The following is a 22,318-nucleotide window of genomic DNA, read 5'->3' on the forward strand; positions in this document are numbered from 1 at the left end:
CAAGGGTGCTAAGACAATTTGGTATTTTCAAGAAATTGCCCTAAGAAAACTAGATATCCACATGTAAAAGAATGAAGTTGTAAAATCTAACATAACACCACATGAAAGAAATTACCTCAAAACAGATCAAAGACTTAAATTTATGAACTAAAACTATAAGACTCCTATAAGGAACATGAGGAAGAAGCTTCACAATACTGGATTTGGCAGTGATTTCTTGGATATGACACCAAAGGTATAAGCAACAAAAGAAATACAAACTGAACTTCATGAAGACAAACCAGAGAAGGGGAGAAAATATTTGAAAATCTTGTATCATAAGGCATTAATATCCAGACTACACATAGAACTCCTATATCTCAACAACAATAACAAAAATAAAACCTAAGCAACCTAATTTAAAATCTGGCAAACAACTTCACTAGACATTTCTTCAAAGACATACCAAGAGTCAATAAGCTTCTGAAAAGATGCCCAATATAGCTGATAAGTATGGAAATGCAAATCAAAACTGCAACGAGGTACCACTTTACACCCATTAGAATGGTTACTATTAAAAAATTTAAAAACAGAAAAAAATATGTGTTGGCCAGTGTGTGAAGAAATTCAAACACATGTGCACTGTTAGTGAGAATGTAAAAACTGTGTAACTGCTGCAGAAGACATTATGGTAGTTCCCCCCAAAATTAACAGAATTATCATATGATCCACCTGCAATGAGGGAGACCTGGGTTTGATCCCTGGGTTGGGAAGATCCCCTAGAGAAGGGAAAGGCTACCCACTCCAGTAGTCTGGCCTGGAGAATTCCAAAGGGGTTGCAAAGAGTCAGACACGACTGAGCGACTTTCACACCACATGATCCAGCAATTCCACTTCTGGATTGCTCATTGCTCAGTCGCTAAGTCATGTCCAACTCTTTGTGACACCATGCACTGCAGTACACCAGGCTTCCCTGTCCTTCACTATCTCCCAGAGTTTGCTCAAACTCATGTCCATTCTAGTATATACTTCTGGGTATATGCCAAAAGAACCAAAAGCAGAGTCTTGGGAGTTTCCCAGTGGACTAGTGATCAGGATTCCGGGCTTTCACTGCAGAGGCCTGGATTCAATCCCTGGTCAAAGAACTGAGGCTTTACAGAGTGATCAAAAAAAAAGCCAAGTCTCAAAGAGATATTTGTGTACTCCTACTTGCAGCAACATTACTCACAATAATCAACACAAAAGCCAAAACATGGAAGCAACCCAAGTACATATCAACGACAACTGGATAAGCACAATGTGGTATACACATAATGGTTATTATTCAACCTGAAAAAGACACTATGCCACATGGACAAACCCTTAGGACACTACGTAAAGTAAAATGAGCCAGTCACAAAAGGACAAGTACTGTGCGACTCCACTTACATGAGAGAGTTGGTCAAAATCGTAGAGACACAAAGTAGAAGCTTGTATTGCCAGGGTCTGGAGAGAAGGGGTAATGGGAGGCAGGGTTTCATGCCTACAGAATCTCAGCTTTACAAGGTGAAAAGAGCTACGGAGATGAATGATGGTGATGGCTGAACAAAATTATTAATGTATTTAAAACCACTGAACTATACACTTAACAAGATTAAAATGATAAATTTTATGTATATTTTACCATCCTCTCCCAAAAAATGGGAACATGAACTGACATGGGGTGATTTCCAAGACATACCACTAAGTTAGAAAAGCAAAGTCCAGAGTACATGTACTATGCTACCTACTGTGTAAGAAGTGGAAATTTAAAAACCTAAATACATATGGCTTAATACTTTGACTATACTCTCAGTCAAGAGTGAAAAGAAAGAATTGCAAATATATCTTCAACTCTTTTTCAGTAGGTTTGTGTTTCAAAGTAGTAGAAGTGAAGCAACTCTGAAACTGTTTTATACGTGTTATAGGATTAAGGAAAATGTGCTGAGGCTGTTGGAAGCCGAGGTTCTCCATGTGGAAAAGAGAGATACAAACACAGAATGTGGAAAGGCAAAGAACAATATAAAGATGGACATTTGTAAGTATCACTTTTAAACTTACTTCATCTGTTTCTTAGCTCTGCTTGATGAAACGGTTTAAAAACACATCTAGCACTCAGTGGTTTCCTACTAAAAGGAAGCAGTGCTCTTGGGAGAAATATCTAACTCTAAGGCCAAAACAGGGAAGTATAAGAAGTCTAGAAAGTAAAGAAGGACTCAAAATAATAACAGTAATAATGGGGGCGTGTAAAAACAGACACAGGAGCTCTCACTGGCCACCCTGTGACAAGCTGAGCATCAAAATAATTAAGAATAGCAATGCATTATAAATCACTGAAAACAACAGGAACCAATGAGTTCATACTGAGGATGTTAGATTTGCTAAATGTTTTGAATAAAAAGAAGAGCTGAAAAAAAAGAGTTAGAGTTGGAAAATCATCACTTTGCAACCACTGCAGTAAAGAACGGTTTGAGTAAGAATCATCAATGGATGCTAAATCTAGATCAGAAACTCTGATGAGGGCCAGGATATTGGCATAGTCTTCTAATATCTTATATAGCATTCATTAGTTTCAAAAGGAATAGTATTATCTATGTAGGGTAGAAACAGTACAAGAGTATATAGATAATATTTTATCTGCACCGGGATATTTTACCTAGTACCTGAACAATACTTTGACCAAGTGATGAAAATTAATATCACCAATGAGGGGCACTCTGTGCTTCATATTGTAATACACTTGAGACACATAAGTGTATTACCTAAGGGCACAACATCCCTTATGTGGTATTCTGGGTAGACCTAGAAGAATCTGAATTATGATGAAGCATCAGACAAACCCAAAAGGAGGAATATTCTTCAAAAAAGCAAACAAAACAATGTTAGTTTGTATTCTTCAAAAACATCAATGTAATGAAGAAAAGGAAGGACTATGACAACTGAGACTTTCCAGGTAGCCTGGAAACGCAGATGCTGGTTCGATCCCTGGGCTGGAAAGGTCCCCTGGAGTAGGAAATGGCAACCCACTCCACTATTACTGCCTGGAAAATTCTGTGGACAGAGGAGCTTGGCAGGCTACAGTTCATGGGGTCACAAAGAGCTGGACATGACTAAGTACACATATGACAACTGAATATAAAAATAATCATGGACTAAAAGGAAAAATATTTTATAAATGGTGTTAAACTGGGAAAATCAACACTGGAAACACATACAGTAGATTTTATATAAAAGATTTGTATCGATGTTAAATTTCCTAAAATTTGACAGTTGCACCATGGTCATCCTTGAGATTACCTGTGCTCTCAGAGAGTCAAAGAGACTATCTTTCCTCTAGAAAATACAAACTAAAGTATATTGATGGGCAGAGGGGCATGTTGTATGCAACCTACCCTCAAGAAAAAAATTGTGTGTGGGGACTTCCCTCGTGGTCCAGTGGCTAGACTTTGTGCTTGCAAGGAGCCTGGGTTTGATCCCTGGTCAGGGAAGTAGATCCCACATGCTACAACTAAAGATTCCACATTCTGCAACTAAGACCTAGCACAGCCAAATATGCAATGTGTGTGTGTTTATGTGTATTAAAAATTGCGTGTATAGAGACAGAATAGGTTTGATCCCTGGTCAGGGAAGTAGATCCCACATGCTACAACTAAAGATTCCACATTCTGCAACTAAGACCTAGCACAGCCAAATATGCAATGTGTGTGTGTTTATGTGTATTAAAAATTGCGTGTATAGAGACAGAATAGGGTAAGACAAATTTGGCAAAATGTTTAAAGTTAGTGATCTGCCACATTAAAAATTATTTCAAAACAGTTTTCAAGTACTATATGTAGATCAACTGTGCAAGGATCTACACATTATTAACAATCTAAACAATGGATATAGTCTAGACTTTTAAGTTTTGTGATAATCTAGATGTAAGAGTTGAAAGAAAACACAGGATAAGCCACTGTAAGACTAAGCAGAAGACCAGACAGCTGTTGCATACCCTCTCTCTCCAAGATTTCCTACAGATGCCAGTACAAATAAATTCTCATTCTTGAGACACCCCACCAGTGGATCAGCAAGGATTTCCTAGCAAATGAAAATGTTATATGGCTCTTAGGACTAATGGTGGGTGCCCTTTCCACCCATTTTAAAGAAATTAAGTACACACTGCCCACTGTAACATTAGGTACAAGAAAATAACACATACCTGTTCTGTTAGAAGGTTTTCACTAACCCTTAATTTTACCCATTTTTAGCAAACTTTCGAGCAACCCAAACAACAAAAATGCTTAGTATATTTTGCATCTGATTTGAAAATACATATTTCTCTTAAATATAAGATTTTCTGAAACACACCTTTTAAACTTACCATACCTTATACTCCACTAAGTCTGGATTAGGATCTTTACAATTTCTTAGTACTGGGAAGATTGTGGTCTCCCCTCTCCCTCCCCCAAAATATCCAACACTGTATACAATGCATTATTTAACATTTTCAAAATAAACTAAACTTACATGTATACCAGATAAAGTTTACTGAAAGAAAACTTGTCTCATTTTCTTTTGGTGTACTGGCTTTGATAGTATCTTAACTATATGCATAATCTCTCTACAGAATATTCTAGCACTTGACAATATTACTGTATATATCATGAGTTGATGTGTTAAAAATCTTTTTTTTTTTTTTAAACTGCTGTGGTTCTTTTGATCATTGGGACATTAAGTGCCATTAATCTGAAACAGGCCTAGGTGTACATTCTTGGTAAACAATTCTCTACTATACACATTTAATCTGAAAGTTCAAATTATCTATTTGTAGCCTAATGATGCAACTGATAGCTTCATGGGTTCATTAAGAAGTCATTTAAAATTAAAAAACTTTAAGACACAATTGCTATTTTAAAATCAAAAGAATAAAATGTGAAAACAACTAATGATTGCAAATCACTTTACTCTCACCCCAGTAAAAATTACATAAGTCATTGTTTTTAATGGGTTCTTTTGAAGTCCTTGTTCTGAACTTTGGCTCCACGTTAGAATTACTTAACGCCCAGGCCAAATCCCAGACCAGATACATCGGAATCTCTAGGGAATAGGCCACAAGCATCGGTGTATTTTAAAACTCCCAAAGTGATTAGAATGTACAACTAAGGTAGAAAGCCACTGTTTTTAAAAAGTATTCTAGGACATAAATATTTAAATATATGCTCTTTTAAAAAAGCACCACTAGAGGCTATAAACATAGTCTAGCAATGTACAATACTTTTTCCTTCAGGGTCTTTTAAAAATTGCGTTCAAAAATGGTGTTAGGCATACATCACCTGCCTTATTCATTATATTCATTATATTTATTCATTATATTATATTCATTATTCATTATATTTAGCTGTCCCTAGAGGGAAAAGCATTAGTTTCACAAAGACCCAAATATACGACCAGCTCTATCATTTAATAGTTCTATGACTGTGGATAAATAGCTTAACCTCCTCATCTGTAAAATGGGAGGATTAAAATAGAAAACAATGTGCAAAACATGCCAACTGGCACGTAAGAGGTAATGTGTAAATGGCTCTGCTTATCCTTATCAAGCCAGACTGGAAGACACTGGAGGCTAGGGCTGTATCTTATTTAAGGTTATATTTTCACAACCTCATACTACATAGTAGTTACACAATAATTCTTAATCATTAAGCTCCTTAAGAATTATTCATCTGTCTTTGTAACCCGAATGCCTAGTACAGATTCTGATACACAAAGAAAGCTTAATAATGTTCTGAACAAATGAAACAAACTTATATCAGAAAAGAACGAACCCTCAAGCCTTTCTTTGCAGAAAAGAAGTCAGAATAACCGGCATCTGTAGCCAACAGTCCCACAAATTGCATCGCAGGCCGTTGTTGTATAAATAGTTCTACAGCTCCATCAGTGATGTAATTACTCCCAGAAATGTCCAGGGACTCAATATTAGGCAGAATATCTTTCTGTTGTAGCAAATGAAAAGCTAGATCTGACCTGAGTTGCCCGTGATCAGAAATATCAAGGTGAAGCAGACATTTAAGTTCTCTAATGACTGCGAGAATCTGTGGTTTGGTCATGGTCAGACATTTTAGATAGTGCATTGTAAGAGATTTAAGTCGATCCTTACAGGTAAGGAGTGCAGAGATGTTAGTGACCAGAGTATTAGAGATATCCAAGCTTTCCAGTTTGGGTAACTGCGAAACATTAGCCAGGTCTTCACTACGAAAACAAACATTGAAAACGCTTAAAACACGAAGACCAGTGAGCTGACCAAAGAACAACAGTCTTGAATCTCGAGGGATGCTTGCTGAGTCCAAGATTAGACGTCGGAGGTTTTCCTGGATCCAGCTATTGCTGCAGAGTCCACTTACGATGTCTGGGATGGAGAGGTCAGTGTGTACTGCAGTAGCATCCAGTTCAATGAGTTTGTGATGGCAGAAGGCTTTTAGGAATGCAGCTGTGGATATTTTAGCTTTCTGAATGTTGACCAGCTTCAGTTTCATTCGGTTGCTTTGGAAAATGCTTGCTGTTCTATCAGTCAGCTTGCCTATAAGAGAACCAGAACCAGCTTGTAAGAACTAAATCTCATGCCTTTTCCAGGAAGCACTGTGGCCAGTAAACTTTGATAGATGCTAATAGTAACAATAATGACTACACTTACTGTTTACTCTGTGCCGAGCATTGTTCTAAACCCTTTACTCAGATTATCTCATTTACTCTTTAAAATAATATTGTAAAGGAATTATGATTATTACCATCCCACAGCTCAGGAAACTAAAGCATAAAGAGGTTAAGGAACTTACTCAAGGTCAAAATATGTGGCAGAATCAAGAATCAAAAGCAGTTTGACTTCAGCATCCACAGTTTTAACCATAGTAACCTTGTTTACTTGAGCTTCCCTGGTAGCTCAGCTGGTAAAGAATTCACCTGTAATGCAGGAGACCCCCGTTCGATTCCTGGGTCGCAAAGATCTTCTGGAGAAGGGATAGGCTACCCACTCCAGTACTCAGGGGCTTCCCTGATGGCTCATATGGTAAAGAATCTGCCTGCAATGTGGGAGACCTGGGTTCGATCCCTGGGTTGGGAAGATCCCCTGGAAAAGGGGATAGCTACCCACTCCAGTACTCTGGCCTACAGAATTCCATGGACAGAAGAGCCTGGCAGGCTACAGTCCATTGGGTCACAAAGAGTCGGACACAACTGAGTGACTTTTACTTCACTTCACTTCAACTTTGTTCACAAAAGAAAAAAAAAAAGACATAATAAAAGAGGTAGGTAAGTATAGAGCCTGTAATATGCAAATAGCACTAATGATTAGTTTTAACCAAACTAGTGGATGGCCTTTAGTTAAGTCACTTCTCTCTCTATGCCTCCTTTTCCTCATCTGTAAAATGAATGGGTTATATTAGATTTCATTTACAAACAACTTATTAATATTAAGCATCTTCTATATGTGAGACTCCATATTAAGTAATAGGCATACAAGGTAATAAGACACCTGTGACCACAAAGAATTCAGTCTAGGAAGCATGTCAGGCAAATAAGTGATTATAATAATATATTATATTCAGTGGTGATTTGTACCAGATATTGAACACAGATTAGATTAATATCAGGGCAGGTTTTTGAGGCTGAATATTGGTTTCCCAAGGGGAAGGTGAAGGGTGGGAGAACACAACAAAGACACGGAGGCACAGAACATCAGATTATTCAGAACGACCCTATTTGATCAGTGCTTCTGGACCATAGTGTACAAGGGGAGGCCTGGCAGCAACGACAGTAGAGAGGAAGGCAAAAGGCAGATGGGGCCTGTAAACAAAGCTAGGAAACTCACGTACCCTGCAAACAAAAATGAAAAACTCAAAATTTTTAAGCAAAAAATGAATGGTTATAATATATTTTTACAAAGACCAATTATGTGTGATGACACAAAAGAATTAAGATGGTGTTTGATGGGAGTGGGATGGGGCAAGAGATTATTAATGATTTTAATGATGAGAGATGAAAGTTTAAACTGACAGAACACAGCAGTTGAATGCATTAAGGGAAAGAACTGAGGGAAAAGGTATATAAGCTGATTCGCAAGTCCCCAGTCTGAGTTGGGCTATGCTACTAACATAGGAAAAAGGAAATCTCAATACTCAAGGCTTTCAGAAAGAACTTATTACATTTATTCAAGGGCTTCCTATGCACCTCAGTTGCTAACGAATCTGCCTGCAATGGTGGAGAAACTGGGTCAGGAAGATCCCCTGGAGAAGGAAATGGCAACCCACTCCAGTGTTCTTGCCTGGAGAATCCTGGGGAAGGCAGAGCCTGGTGGGCTGCCGTCTCTGGGGTCGCACAGAGTCGGACACGACTGAAGCGCCTTAGCAGCAGCAGCAGAACACAGATACAAAAGAATATAAAACAAGCAAAATACTATTAACATTAAAAACGCAGTAAAGGTTCTAAAGGAAACAAACAAGACTATAACACAGGGGTGGGGAAAAATGAGAAGGAAGATAAGAATCTTCTGTCTTTCAGTGAAGTATTAGGAGGTGACATTTAAGCTGAGACAAAAAGGATGTGAAAGGCAAAGGTAGCTGTCATTCCAGATAGAGGGACAGGCTAAAGCCCTGAGAAGAGACAGTTTGGCTATTCCTGTGAAATGAGAGAAAACCAGTGCAGCTGAAGCACAGATGGAGAAGGGGATACCATAATCTGACAGGTTATAGACAGAGGCAAGAGTCAGTTAGACCTTGTAGGCCAGGGTAAATAACTGGCATTTTATCCTAAGTACAAGAGAAGACTTTAAAGAGTGGCCAAAGTGCAGACAGATCTGATTAAGATATAGAGGACTACTCTCTGATATGTGGCAGAGCTTGGCGATGCACAAAATTAAAGGTAAGGAAACCACTTGGGAGACCAGGGGAGAAGAAAGAGAAAGGTGTCATTGACAGGGGCTAGGAGGAAAAGGTGGTTCAGATGGTAAAGAATCTGCCTGCAATGCAGGAGGCCTGGGTTCGATCCCTAGGTTGGGAAGATCCCCTGGAGAAGAGAATGGATACCCACTCTGGTATTCTTGCTTGGAGAATTCCCCAGACAGAGGAGCCTGGCAGCTGATGCTTCACCCATGGTCATTTGCAGTCCATGGGGTTGCAAAGAGTCAGACACTAACATGTGACCTGACTTGAGGAGAAGAACATTTGAGATACGTACTTTGAAGGCAGAAAATGTGTCAAAAGAACAAAGGATGGGGGCGGAGGAGGGGGATGAAAAGTGACTCCTAAGTCACTGAACAGGTAGACAGATGGTCAAACCATCTTGAGATGGGAGGAAATGGCAGTGTAATAGATGCTGTGATGTGACACCAGATCACATTTAAAAATAAATGACTGGGACTTCCAGCAGCTAAGAACCTATCTTTGAATGCAGGGGATGCAGTTTCGATCCCCGGTCGGTGAACTAAGATGCCAATGTCGAGAGGCAACTAAGACCACAAGCTCCAACTACTGATTCCACGCACCCCAATTAGAGAGCCTGCATGCCACAACTACAGAGCCCTTGCGCTCTGGAGTCCACACATCACCACTAGAGAGAAGCCCACGGGCCATATTGAAGAGCTAAGACCCAATGCAGCCATAAATAAATAAATAAATGGTTTAAAAAAAAAAAAAAAGAAAGAAAGAAAGGACTTACTACTTGAGCTGCTGGAAATGCCACCAACTGACAGCCCTCATCTATGTAGACTGCATTAGCTGAAAAGAGTTGCTTCACCCATGGTCATACCACTTTCCCATGGAAATCCACATCCAAAGACTGTGTTGGGAAGTATAAAGATCCAGCCCTCACACCCTAACAAAACACAGATCTGAGTAGTTATTCTACCTTCAGGACTTTCCAGAAAATCAGCCAAGGTCTTCTCAGAAAATAGAGAATGGTGTTTAAAACACGGAAATGTAAGAGGAAAAGGAACAAGGACCAACTACCAAAAAGCATCTACACTCTAGATAGCTTTTGCACTGTCCTTCAAGGGAAGCTAGATGAGCAGAAAGATAAGCAGCAGACACTGAAGTAGAAGAAAACCAAAAGAGGAGGATGATTCAGCAGCCTAGCTAAGAGTTCCAAGATACCTGCCTATCTTGTATGCGGCTCTGGAGCTTCAAATAAAGACCTGCACTGAAAACTCCGGGAAATTAAAGTAGAAGTGGTAGCTAAACCAAAGAAGATTATCCAGGGAGTATACAAAGTGAGAAAATATACAAAGCTTCCCAAGATGGAAACTTGAGGAACATAAAACAACACATATATAAAGAAACAGAAGCATACAAAAGAAAGTGTGGAACAGGAATGAAGGATAAGAAACAGAAAAACAAAGTTACTCCAAACCAGCAAGGCTGAGAGTAATAAACACTAAGTCAAACATACAAAAACCCCTGCTGATGTAATAAATCTAGGTAGGTAACTATCATCTATGGTCACCAAAAGTGAAAACCAACCAGACAATCAGACTTTATTAACACCTTTAAGAAGTACAATGCAGAAGGAAACAGCAACCCACTCCAGTATTCTTGGCTGGAGAACTGCTATGGACAGAAGAGCCTGGCAGGCTCCAGCCCATGGGGTTTGTGAAGAGTCAGACACAACTGAAGCAACTGAGGACAAGAAGTACAAACATCACTACCAAACATCAAACTGCAATTTGATCAAGCCTCTACGTCTAATTTTCAATGTATAGGAATTAACAAGAATCAGAGAAACATGTCCAATCATAGCACAAACAATGGTAAAGTCCAGATTGTAGGACACTGTACAAAACAAATGACCAGTTTCTTTAGAGAAAGAAAATAACTGGAAATCCCAAAATACATGAAGATGAACATACTTCTAAATAACAGATGAATCAAGGGGAAAAAATTAAGAGAAACTACAAAATATTTTGGACTAAATGAAAATAAGAACACAACTTACCCAAATCTATGGGACGCAGCAAAGACAGTGCTAGGTGGGAAAGTTATAGCTGTGAATGTATACATTAGTAAAAAAAAGATCTAAAATCAATAACCTAAGTTTCCACCTTAGAAAACTAGAAAAAGAAGAACAAATTAAATCATAAGTAAGCAGAAGAAAAGAAGTAAGAATTACAGCAGAGGGCATAACATCAGCAGCATGGCAGAGTGAAACACGACTGTGAGCTCTCCCCTCTCAAGAGTCTTCTCCAACACCACAGGTCAAAAGCATCAATTCTTCAGCCCTCATCTTTCTTATAATCCAACTCTCACATCCACATACAACTACTGGAAAAATCAGAGCCTTGACTAGACGGACCTTTGTTGGCAAAGTAATGTCTCTGTTTTTTAATATGCTATCTAGTTTGGTCATAACTTTTCTTTCAAAGAGCAAGCGTTTTTTAATTTCATGGCTGCAGTCACCATCTGCAGTGATTTTGGAGCCCAAGAAAATAAAGTCTGTCACTGTTCCCACTGTTTCCCCATCTATTTGCCAGGAAGTGATGAGACCAGATGCCATGATCTTCGTTTTCTGAATGTTGAGCTTTAAGCCAACTTTTTCACTCTCCTCTTTCACTTTCATCAAGAGACTTTAGTTCTTTGCTTTCTGCCATAAGGGTGGTATCATATTTGAGGTTATTGATATTTCTCCCAGCAAACTTGATTCCAGCTTGTACTTTATCCAGCATTTCTCATGCTGTTTATTGTTATTTATTTTAGACTACAGAAATGATGTTAGACAAAAAGCAAATTGAGCAATTTTCTTATTCAAGTTCAAAATGGATTGTAAAGCAGTGGAGACAACTCAGGCAACATCAACAACGCATTTGGCCCAGGAACTGATAACTAACATACAATGCAGTGATAGTTCAAGAAGTTTTACAAAGGAGACAAGTGCCTCGAAGATGAGGAGTGTAGTAGCTGGCCATCAGAAGTTGACAATGACCGACTGAGAGCAAACATCGAAGCTGATCCTGTTAAAACTACATGAGAAGTGGCTGAAGAACTCAACATTGACCATTCTGCAGTCATATGGCATTTGAGGCAAACTGGAAAGGTGAAAAAGTTCGGTAACTGGGTGCCTCATGAGGTGACCGAAAATCAAAAAAATCATTGTTTTGAAGTGTTGTTTTCTCTTATTCTACCCAACAACAATGAACCATTTCTCTGACTATGATGCCCAACCCCACGTCAGACAACCAATGTTTAAAAAGTTGAACAAACTGGGCTAAAAGTTTTGCCTCATCCACCATATTCACCTGACTTCTCACTAACCGACTATCACTTCTTCAAGCATCTCAACAACTTTCTGCAGGGAAAATGCTTCCCCAACCAACAGAGGCAGAAAATGCCTTCCAAGAGTTCACTGAATCCCAAAATACAGATTTTTATTCTACAGGAATAAAAAAACTTACTTCTCATTGGAAAAACATATGTTGATTGTAATGGTTCCTTTTTTGATTAATAAAGATGTGTTTGAGCCTGAAGGGGCGGCGGTGAGGAGATACACCTTGTCCAAGGTAAGGAGCAGTGGCTGCACTTTGCTGGAGAAGCCGTGAAGAGATACCCCACATCCAAGATAAGAGAAACCCAAGTAAGACGGTAGGTGTTGCAAGAGGGCATCAGAGGGCAGACAACTGAAACCATACTCACAGAAAACTAGTCAATCTAATCACACTAGGACCACAGCCTTGTCTAAATCAATGAAACTAAGCCATGCCCGTGGGGCCACCCAAGACAGGCGGGTCATGGTGGAGAGATCTGACAGAATGTGGTCCACTGGAGAAGGGAATGGCAAACCACTTCAGTATTTTTGCCTTGAGAACCCCATGAAAAGGCAAAATGATAGGATACTGAAAGAGGAACTCCCCAGCTCAGTAAGTGCCCAATATGCTACTGGAGATCAGTGGAGAAATAACTCCAGAAAGAATGAAGGGATGGAGCCAAAGCAAAAACAATACCCAGCTGTGGATGTGACTGGTGATAGAAGCAAGGTCCAATGCTGTAAAGAGGAATATTGCATAGGAACCTGGAATGTCAGGTCCATAAATCAAGGCAAATTGGAAGTGGTCAAACAAGAGATGGAAAGAGTGAACGTCAACATTCTAGGAATCAGCGAACTAAAATGGAATGGAATGGGTGAATTTAACTCAGATGACCATTATATCTACTACTGCAGGCAGGAATCCCTCAGAAGAAATGGAGTGGCCATCAAGTCAACAAAAGAATCCAAAATGCAGTACTTGGATGCAATCTCAAGAACGACAGAATGATCTCTGTTTGTTTCCAAGGCAAACCATTCAATATCACAGTAATCCAAGTCTATGCCCCAACCAGTAATGCTGAAGAAGCTGAAGTTGAACGGTTCTATGAAGACTTACAAGACCTTTTAGAACTAACACCCAAAAAAGATGTCTTTTTCATTATAGGGGACTGGAATGCAAAAGTAGGAAGTTAAGAAACACCTGGAGTAACAGGCAAATTTGGCCTTGGAATACGGAATGAAGCAGGGTAAAGACTAATACAGTTTTGCCAAGAAAATGCACTGGTCATAGCAAACACCCTCTTCCAACAACACAAGAGAAGACTCTACACATGGACATCACCAGATGGTCAACACCAAAATCAGATTGATATATTCTTTGCAGCCAAAGATGGAGAAACTCTGTACAGTCAGCAAAAACAAGACCAGGAGCTGACTGCAGCTCAGATCATGAACTCCTTATTGCCAAATTCAGACTGAAATTGAAGAAAGTAGGGAAAACCACTACACCATTCAGGTATGACCTAAATCAAATCCCTTATGATTATACCGTGGAAGTGAGAAATAGATTTAAGGGCCTAGATCTGATAGATAGAGTACCTGATGAACTATGGACGGAGGTTCGTGACATTGTACAGGAGACAGGGATCAAGACCATCCTCATGGAAAAGAAATGCAAAAAACCAAAATGGCTGTCTGGGGAGGCCTTACAAATAGCTGTGAAAAGAAGAGAAGCGAAAAGCAAAGGAGAAAAGGAAAGATATAAGCATCTGAATGCAGAGTTCCAAAGAATAGCAAGGAGAGATAAGAAAGCCTTCCTCAGTGATCAAAGCAAAGAAATAGAGGAAAACAACAGAATGGGAAACACTAGAGATCTCTTCAAGAAAATCAGAGATACCAAGGGAACATTTCATGCATAGATGGCCTCGATAAAGGACAGAAATGGTATGGACCTAAGAGAAGCAGAAGATATTAAGAAGAGGTGGCAAGAATACACAGAAGAACTGTACAAAAAAGATCTTCACGACCCAGATAATCACGATGGTGTGATCACTGACCTAGAGCCAGACATCCTGGAATGTGAAGTCAAGTAAGCCTTAGAAAGCATCACTACGAACAAAGCTAGTGGAGGTGATGGAATTCCAGTTGAGCTACTCCAAATCCTGAAAGATGATGCTGTGAAAGTGCTGCACTCAATATGCCAGCACATTTGGAAAACTCAGCAGTGGCCACAGGACTGGAAAAGGTCAGTTTTCATTCCAATCCCAAAGAAAGGCAATGCCAAAGAATGCTCAAACAACCGCACAACTGCACTCATCTCACACACTAGTAAAGTAATGCTTAAAATTCTCCCAAGCCAGGCTTCAGCAATACGTGAACCGTGAACTTCCAGATGTTCGAGGTGATTTTAGAAAAGTCAGAGGAACCAGAGATCAAATTGCCAACATCCGCTTGATCATGGAAAAGAGCAAGAAAAGTTCCAGAAAAACATCTGTTTCTGCTTTATTGACCATGCCAAAGCCTTTGACTGTGTGGATCACATAAACTGTTGAAAATCCTGAAAGAGATGGGAATACTAGACCACCTGATCTGCCTCTTGAGAAATTTGTATGCAGGTCAGGAAGCAACAGTTAGAACTGGACATGGAACAACAGACTGGTTCCAATTAGGAAAAGGAGTTCGTCAAGGCTGTATTTTGTCACCCTGCTTATTCAACTTCTATGCAGAGTACATCATGAGAAACGCTGGGCTGGAAGAAGCACAAGCTGGAATCAAGATTGCCGGGAGAAGTATCAATAACCTCAGATATGCAGATGACACCACCCTTATGGCAGAAAGTGAAGAGGAACTAAAAAGCCTCTTGAGGAAGGTGAAGGAGGAGAGTGAAAAAGTTGGCTTAAAGCTCAACATTCAGAAAACGAAGATCATGGCATCCAGTCCCATCACTTCATGGGAAATAGATGGGGAAACAGTGGAAACAGTGTCAGACTTTATTTTTGGGGGCTCCAAAATCACTGCAGATGGTGACTGCAGCCATGAAATTAAAGACGTTTACTCCTTGGAAGAAAAGTTATGATCAACCTAGATAGCATATTCAAAAGCAGAGACATTATTTTGCCAAAAAGGTCCGTCTAGTCAAGGCTATGGTTTTCCAGTGGTCATTTATGGATGTGAGAGTTGGACTGTGAAGAAAGCTGAGTGCCGAAGAACTGATGCTTTTGAACTGTGGTGTTGGAGAAGACTCTTGAGAGTCCCTTGGACTGCAAGGAGATCCAACCAGTGCATTCTGAAGATCAGCCCTGGGATTTCTTTGGAGGGAATGATGCTAAAGCTGAAACTCCAGTACTTTGGCCACCTCATGCAAAGAGTTGACTCACTGGAAAAGACTCTGATGCTGGGAGGGATTGGGGGCAGGAGGAGAAGGGGACAACAGAGGATGAGATGGCTGGATGGCATCACTGACTTGATGGACGTGAGTCTGAGTGAACTCCGGGAGTTGGTGATGGACAGGAAGGCCTGGCATGCTGCAATTCATGGGGTCACAAAGAGTCGGACACGACTGAGCGACTGAACTGAACTGAACTGATAATGATTTAAAATTAAAATTCACAGTCTGAAGAATTGCCATTACTTTTCCACCAACCTAAAACATGTACAATGCATACATAAACAACTCATTTAACTTAATATCAAGAAAACAAACAATTCTATTTAGAAATGGAAAGAAGACCTAAAAAGACATTTCTCCAAAGACATGCATATGCCCAACAGGCACATGAAAAGATGTATGTGTTACATCACTAATCACCAGGGAAGTCCAAATCAAAACCAGAATGAAGTGTCACCTCACACCCATCAGAACTGCTATCATCAGACAGAACTCAAAGAACAAATGCTGGTGAGGAGGTGGAGAAAAGGTAACCCTTATATACTGTCGGTGGGAATGTAAAAGCTGGTGCAGCTACTGTGGAAAACACTGTGGAGTTTTCTTAAAAAAACTCAACTATCATATGACCAGCAATTCCACTCCTGGGTATATATCCACGAAAAAAACAAAACACTGATATGAAAAGATATATACATCCTAATGTTCGCAGGAGCATTATTTACAACTGCCAAGAAATGGAAGGAAGGTAAGTGTCCAGCAACAAATGAATGGATACCAGCTATACAACAAATGTTAAAGGAGATTCTCTAGGCGGAAAACACAAGAGAAGAAAAAGACCTATAAAAACAATTTTTAAAATGGCAACAGGTACATACATACCAATAACAGATGAATGGATAAAGGAGGTATATGTGCATTTTTAATATTTATATTTTATATCGTGCTCAGTCACATCTCACTCTTTGTGACTCCATGAACTATAGCCTGCCAGGCTCCTCTTGTTTATGGAATTTTTCAGCAAGAATACTGGAGTGGGTAGCCATTCCCTTCTCCAAAGGATCTTCCCAACCCAGGAATCAAACCTGGGTCTCCTGCATTGAAAGCAGATTCTTTACTGTCTGAGCCACCAGGGAAGCCAATTAGCTATTAGGGAAATGCACATAAAAATCACAATAGATACCACTTCACATCCACCAGAATGGCTATCATCAAAGTCATTAGATAACAAGTTTTGGCAAGAATGTGGAGAAATTGGAACTCTTCTGTTCCAACTGCTGGTGGGAACATAAAATGGTACAGCTACTTTGGGAAAGAATTTGAAGTTCTTCAAAATGTTAAACACAAAGCTACCACTTAACCCAGCAATTCCACTCCTGGGTATACACCCAAAGATGTAAAAGCATATATCCACACACACAAATGTATACCCTAATGTTTATAGAAGCATTATTCATAATAGTCAAAATGTGTAATAAAAACAACACAGGGACTTCCCTGCAGTCTAGGAGTTAAGATCTTGCCTTCCAGTGCAGAGGGTGAGGGTTCAGTCCCTGGTCTGGGAGCTACAATCCCACACATCTTGTGGTCGAAAAAGCAAAACATAAAACAGAAGCAATATTGTAACAAATTCAATAAAGACTTAAAAATGGTCCACATTAAAAAAAAATCTTAAAAAAAACCTAATGTTCATCAACTGAGAAACGAATAAAAGATAGTATATCAATATAATGGAATATTACACAGCCATAAAAACTCAGTAGTAGTTGATGTTACAAAATGGATGAACCTTGACAATATTATGCTAAATGAAAGAAGCAAGACACAATGCTGCTATTGCTGCTAAGTTGCTTCAGTCGTGTCCAACTCTGTGCGACCCCATAGACGGCAGCCCACCAGGCTCCCCCGTCCCTGGGATTCTCAAGGCAAGAACACTGGAGTGGGTTGCCATTTCCTTCTCCAATGCATGAAAGGGAAAAGTGAAAGTGAAGTCGCTCAGTCGTGTCCGACTCTTCGAGACCCCATGGACTGCAGCCCATCAGGCTCCTCCGTCCATGGGATTTTCCAGGCAAGAGTATTGGAGTGGGGTGCCATTGCCTTCTCTGAAGACACAATAGGTCACATATTAAATGATTCCATTTACACTAAATGTTCAGAAAAGGCAAATCCATAGAGGTAGAAAGTAGATTAGCGACTGCTAAGAATTATAGGGGGATGAATAATGTGTTTTGTTTTGTTTTTTTTGAGGTGATGAAAACTGCCTGGGATGATGGCTGCACAAATCTGTGAATATGCTAAAAAAAATAACTGAACTATATACTTTAAATGGATGAATTATACACTATGTGAATTTTATCTCAATCATGTGTTACTCTCCAAAATTTTTCATTAAGAAAACACTAACATAACAAACACAGCCCTTTGAAAGCCCTACTACAAAAAGAAGCAAAGGAAAAAATTTTTAAAGGTTCATATTCACAATCAAAAGAATGGGAGATGAGACTATAGCAGGGCAAACCTAGAAGGAAGATAATTTTCATCAAAGGATCCCAGAAAGATTCTGAAAATCAACCTCCACACAAATTTCTACATTTCTCTGCAGGTTGTTGAGAGGAACAAAACAGAATTATATGCAAAAGTGCTTTTCAAATAGTAAAGTGCTATAAATGTATACAATAAAGCAGTCTTATCGTTACCTTGCTGAGTCATCATCCAAACGAACTGATCAGCTAATTCCTGAGGAAAACACCAATGCTCCGGAAGACAGAGTGTTCCATCAGATCTTTCAGAACACAATTTCTCCAGGTTAGCAATCAGAACTTTCAGGCATATGTTGACCAAAGAGTAGGGAGATGCGTCCTCCTAGCAAACAAAGCCCCAAACAAACAAACTTGTTATATCTACAAAAATTCAACATAAAAGTGGTCATGTTATACATGAGAATATCTTAAGATACATTCTTCTAACTGTAATGATTTATATGTAATGAAACCACCTTATTCCAATTATCAACCATGTGGAAGATTTTTACCTGTTGTAGCTTCTGTTGTATCTTTAAAAAAAAATTAAATTCTCTCAATCCTTCACTTATCTCCTGTTCTGTGCCAGCCCCTGAGAATACAGGGATGAGTAAGATATAGCTCTAATCCTTTTGGACCAAACAGTTTAGTAGAGAATACATCCAATAAATCTGACAATTTCAATACAACACAAGGAACTAAACAAGCAGAAATCATACTGTCATTTATTCAGCAAATATTTACTCAGTGATTACCACATGCCAGAGGATAAGAAGGTCTGCCCATTCCCACCCTCAAAAGTGTTCACACTATAAAAGACTGTTATAATCAGGAGGCTGTAGAAGAATACAAACTGAGAGATATAAGACATCTTCGCTAAGAGACTGACATTTGTTCATTCAACAAACATTTGAAAGGTATGGCATTCAGACATAAAGAGAGAGCGATAAGCCAGGGATTGCCATCTTTGTCAAATTTTCAACATGCAATACATTCAATGACCTCCACACCACTTTTTACTGAATAAATTCCCTCCATAGTCCAAAGTATAGATTTAGATCAGATCAGATCAGATCAGTCGCTCAGTTGAGTCCGACTCTTTGCGACCCCATGAATCGCAGCACACCACCTTCATAAATATCCTCAACTCCCTGTTTCCTCTCCTCCATCATGCTCTTCAGACATTCTCCTGGAAGAACTTCGCTATTCACCTTTTTTTATGGCAACACCCAGCAGGTAATCATCTATGAAGAGGGGAAGATTCACACAACATATTATGTCATGGAAAATTCATGAACATTAACTTCAAATGAGCCCTAAGTAGCTGGAAATCATTCAAAGTCTCCTTAGACAGGGCACTCTCCCACTATCAAGCAACAATTATTTCATGCCTTCTACTTGTTCCTCAAACCCATTTCACACTGGTATCAGAATCTGATCCACTTCAGTGAAAAAAATGAAGCCACCTCCCCATCAAATTTAGCTCAAAACCGCATGCATCTTTTCCTTGGTCTCCTCGTCTATGGAAAACACGTACATCCTTGCAAAGACCAACACTTCCACATGTGCTGGCTGGATTTCATCCCTCCTGTCTTGGCTCCTCCTGTTGTTTCTTCATTTATTCACATATTCAAACTATCCTTCTCAAATGGATCATTCTTCTTTTTCCTGGCTGTGCCCTGCAGGAAAGCACCGAGTGCTAACCAACAGACCACCAGGGAATTCCCATAAAATAGATCACTCTTACACAGTTTATTGGAGAAGGTGATGGCACCCCACTCCAGTACTCTTTCCTGGAAAATCCCATGGATGGAGGAGCCTGGTAGGCTGCAGTCCATGGGGTCACTGAGGGTCGGACACGACGGAGCGACTTCACTTTCACTTTTCCCTTTCATGCATTGGAGAAGTGGCAACCCACTCCAGTGTTCTTGCCTGGAGAATCCCAGGGGCGGTGGAGCCTGGTGGGCTGCCGTCTATGGGGTTGCACAGAGTCGGACACGACTGAAGCAACTTAGCAGCAGCAGCAGCATACAATTTATGCTCCATTATTTGCTTTAAAAACAAAAAAACCTTCTGTTGACTCCCACATTCTCTTCAGTTACTCTTCTTCATAACCAAATTTCTCCAGTAAGTTTACTCTTACTCTGAATACCGTACTATTTTCTTATTCATTGTTTTTCTTTTAATTGTAGTATAATTTATACATAGCAGAAAAAATTATTTTGGTATATAGTTAGTTCAATGAGTTTTGATGAATCCATACAGTTGTTTACGACCACCATAATAAAGATATAGAACAGTTCCATAACCCAGAAATTCCCCAGTGTCCCTTTGCAGACAATCCCTCTTAACAATCCCAAGCAACTACTCATCTTTGTTCTGTCTCCAGTGTCCTGCCTTCCCCAAAATGTCATATAAACAGAATCATTAAGTAATTAGGCCTTTCAAATCTGACTTCTTTCATTTTGCATAATGCATTTTAACACAGGTTCATTGGTTGTGTTGCAGGCTTCTGTAGTTTGTTCCTTTTTATTGCTGAGAAGCATTCCACTGTAATGAATATACTACAATTTCTTTCTTTACCAACTGAAGAGCATTTGGATTATTTGCACTTTAGACAAATTTGAAAAAAGCTATAACAACTCACATAAAATTTTTTTTAATTTATTTTTGGTTGGGCTGGTTCTTTGTTGTGCTCAGGCTTTCTCCAGTTGCAGCATATGGGCTCAGTAGTTGTGGCTTGCAGGCTCTAGAGCTTAGCTGAGCTTAGTTGTTCTGTGGCATGTACAGTCTTTCCAGATGATTCCAGGAATCGAACCTGTGTCCCTTGCACTGGCTGCTGAAATCCCAACCAGTAGGCCACCAGGGAAGTCCCTGGTGGGGCTTCCCACATAAACTTTTGTGGGAACACAGTTTTCATTTTTCATGGGTAGCCACCTAAAAATGGGATTTCTGTGTCCCTGGAATTCCACACTTGCTACAAGTTAAGTGTGAATTTAACTTTACATAAGACAGTACTCACCTGTTCTTGTAATGTGGCTCTATTATTTTGCATTCCCAAAAGAACATATGAGAGTTAACTGCTTCAAACCCTGGCCATGCAGAATTCATGCAGAAAGAAGCATCAATTTCAGGGAAGCAAAAAAATTCCCTGAAACAGTCTTAGCAGACTTTTACTTGGGTCTCAAAACCCAGAATTGGTTCACATTCCCATGTGAAAATGGAAATTATGCTTCCCATGGGTAATTTCTACAGATCTACCTTCCAGGTCACTATTTCTTTACTCTGTCACATTTAGTTCTTCATAGTCTGATTGTATATTGCTCTTTTTTCATTTTTTTATTTCATCATGTGTTTCAGTTCAGTTCAGTTGCTCAGTCGTGTCCGACTCTTTGCAACCCCATGAATTGCAGCACGCCAGGCCACCCTGTCCCACCAACTCCCGGAATCCACCCAAACCCATGTCCATTGAGTCGGTGATGCATTCCAACTATTCCATCCTCTCTCGTCCCCTTCTCCTGCCCTCAATCTTTCCCAGCATCAGGGTCTTTTCAAATGAGTCAGCTCTCTGCATCAGGTGGCCAAAGTACTGGAGTTTCAGCTTCAACATCAGTTCTTCCGATGAACACCCAGGACTGATCTCCCTCAGGATGGACTGGTTGGATCTCCTTGCAGTCCAAGGGACTCTCAAGACTCTTCTCCAACACCACAGTTCAAAAGCATCAATTCTTCGGCGCTCAGCTTTCTTTACAGTCCAACTCTCACATCCATACATGATCACTGGAAAAACCACAGCCTTGACTAGACAGACCTTTGTTGACAAACTAATGCCTCTGCTTTTGAATATGCTGTCTAGGTTGATCATAACTTTCCTTCCAAGGAGTAAGCGTCTTTTCATTTCATGGCTGCAGTCACCATCTGCACTGATTTTGGAACCCAGAAAATAAAGTCAGCCACTGTTTCCACTGTTTCCCCATCTATTTCCCATGAAGTGATGGGACCGGATGCCATGATATTATTTTTTTGAATGTTGAGCTTTAAGCCAACTTTTTCACTCTCCACTTTCACTTTCATCAAGAGACTCTTTAGTTCTTCCTCACTTTCTGCCATAAGGGTGGTGTCATCTGCATATCTGAGGTTATTGATATTTCTCCCA

General features: G+C 39.7%; 1 protein-coding gene across 2 annotated transcripts in view; it reads right to left on the bottom strand.

Moving 5' to 3' along the window:
* Window positions 1–22,318, bottom strand: part of ZYG11A (zyg-11 family member A, cell cycle regulator) — a gene marked incomplete in the record, with an annotated part of 61,768 nt that overhangs the window by 25,578 nt on the left and 13,872 nt on the right. The window contains 2 exon segments of one of the 2 annotated variants that reach the window (XM_045166162.1): window positions 6,378–6,553; window positions 18,340–18,505. In XM_045166162.1, coding sequence (XP_045022097.1) covers window positions 6,378–6,553; window positions 18,340–18,505 — 342 coding nt within the window. 2 annotated transcript variants of the gene reach the window in all.

This window comes from Bubalus bubalis, chromosome 6, assembly GCF_019923935.1.
Source record: "Bubalus bubalis isolate 160015118507 breed Murrah chromosome 6, NDDB_SH_1, whole genome shotgun sequence".
Classification (NCBI taxonomy): Eukaryota; Metazoa; Chordata; class Mammalia; order Artiodactyla; family Bovidae; genus Bubalus; species Bubalus bubalis.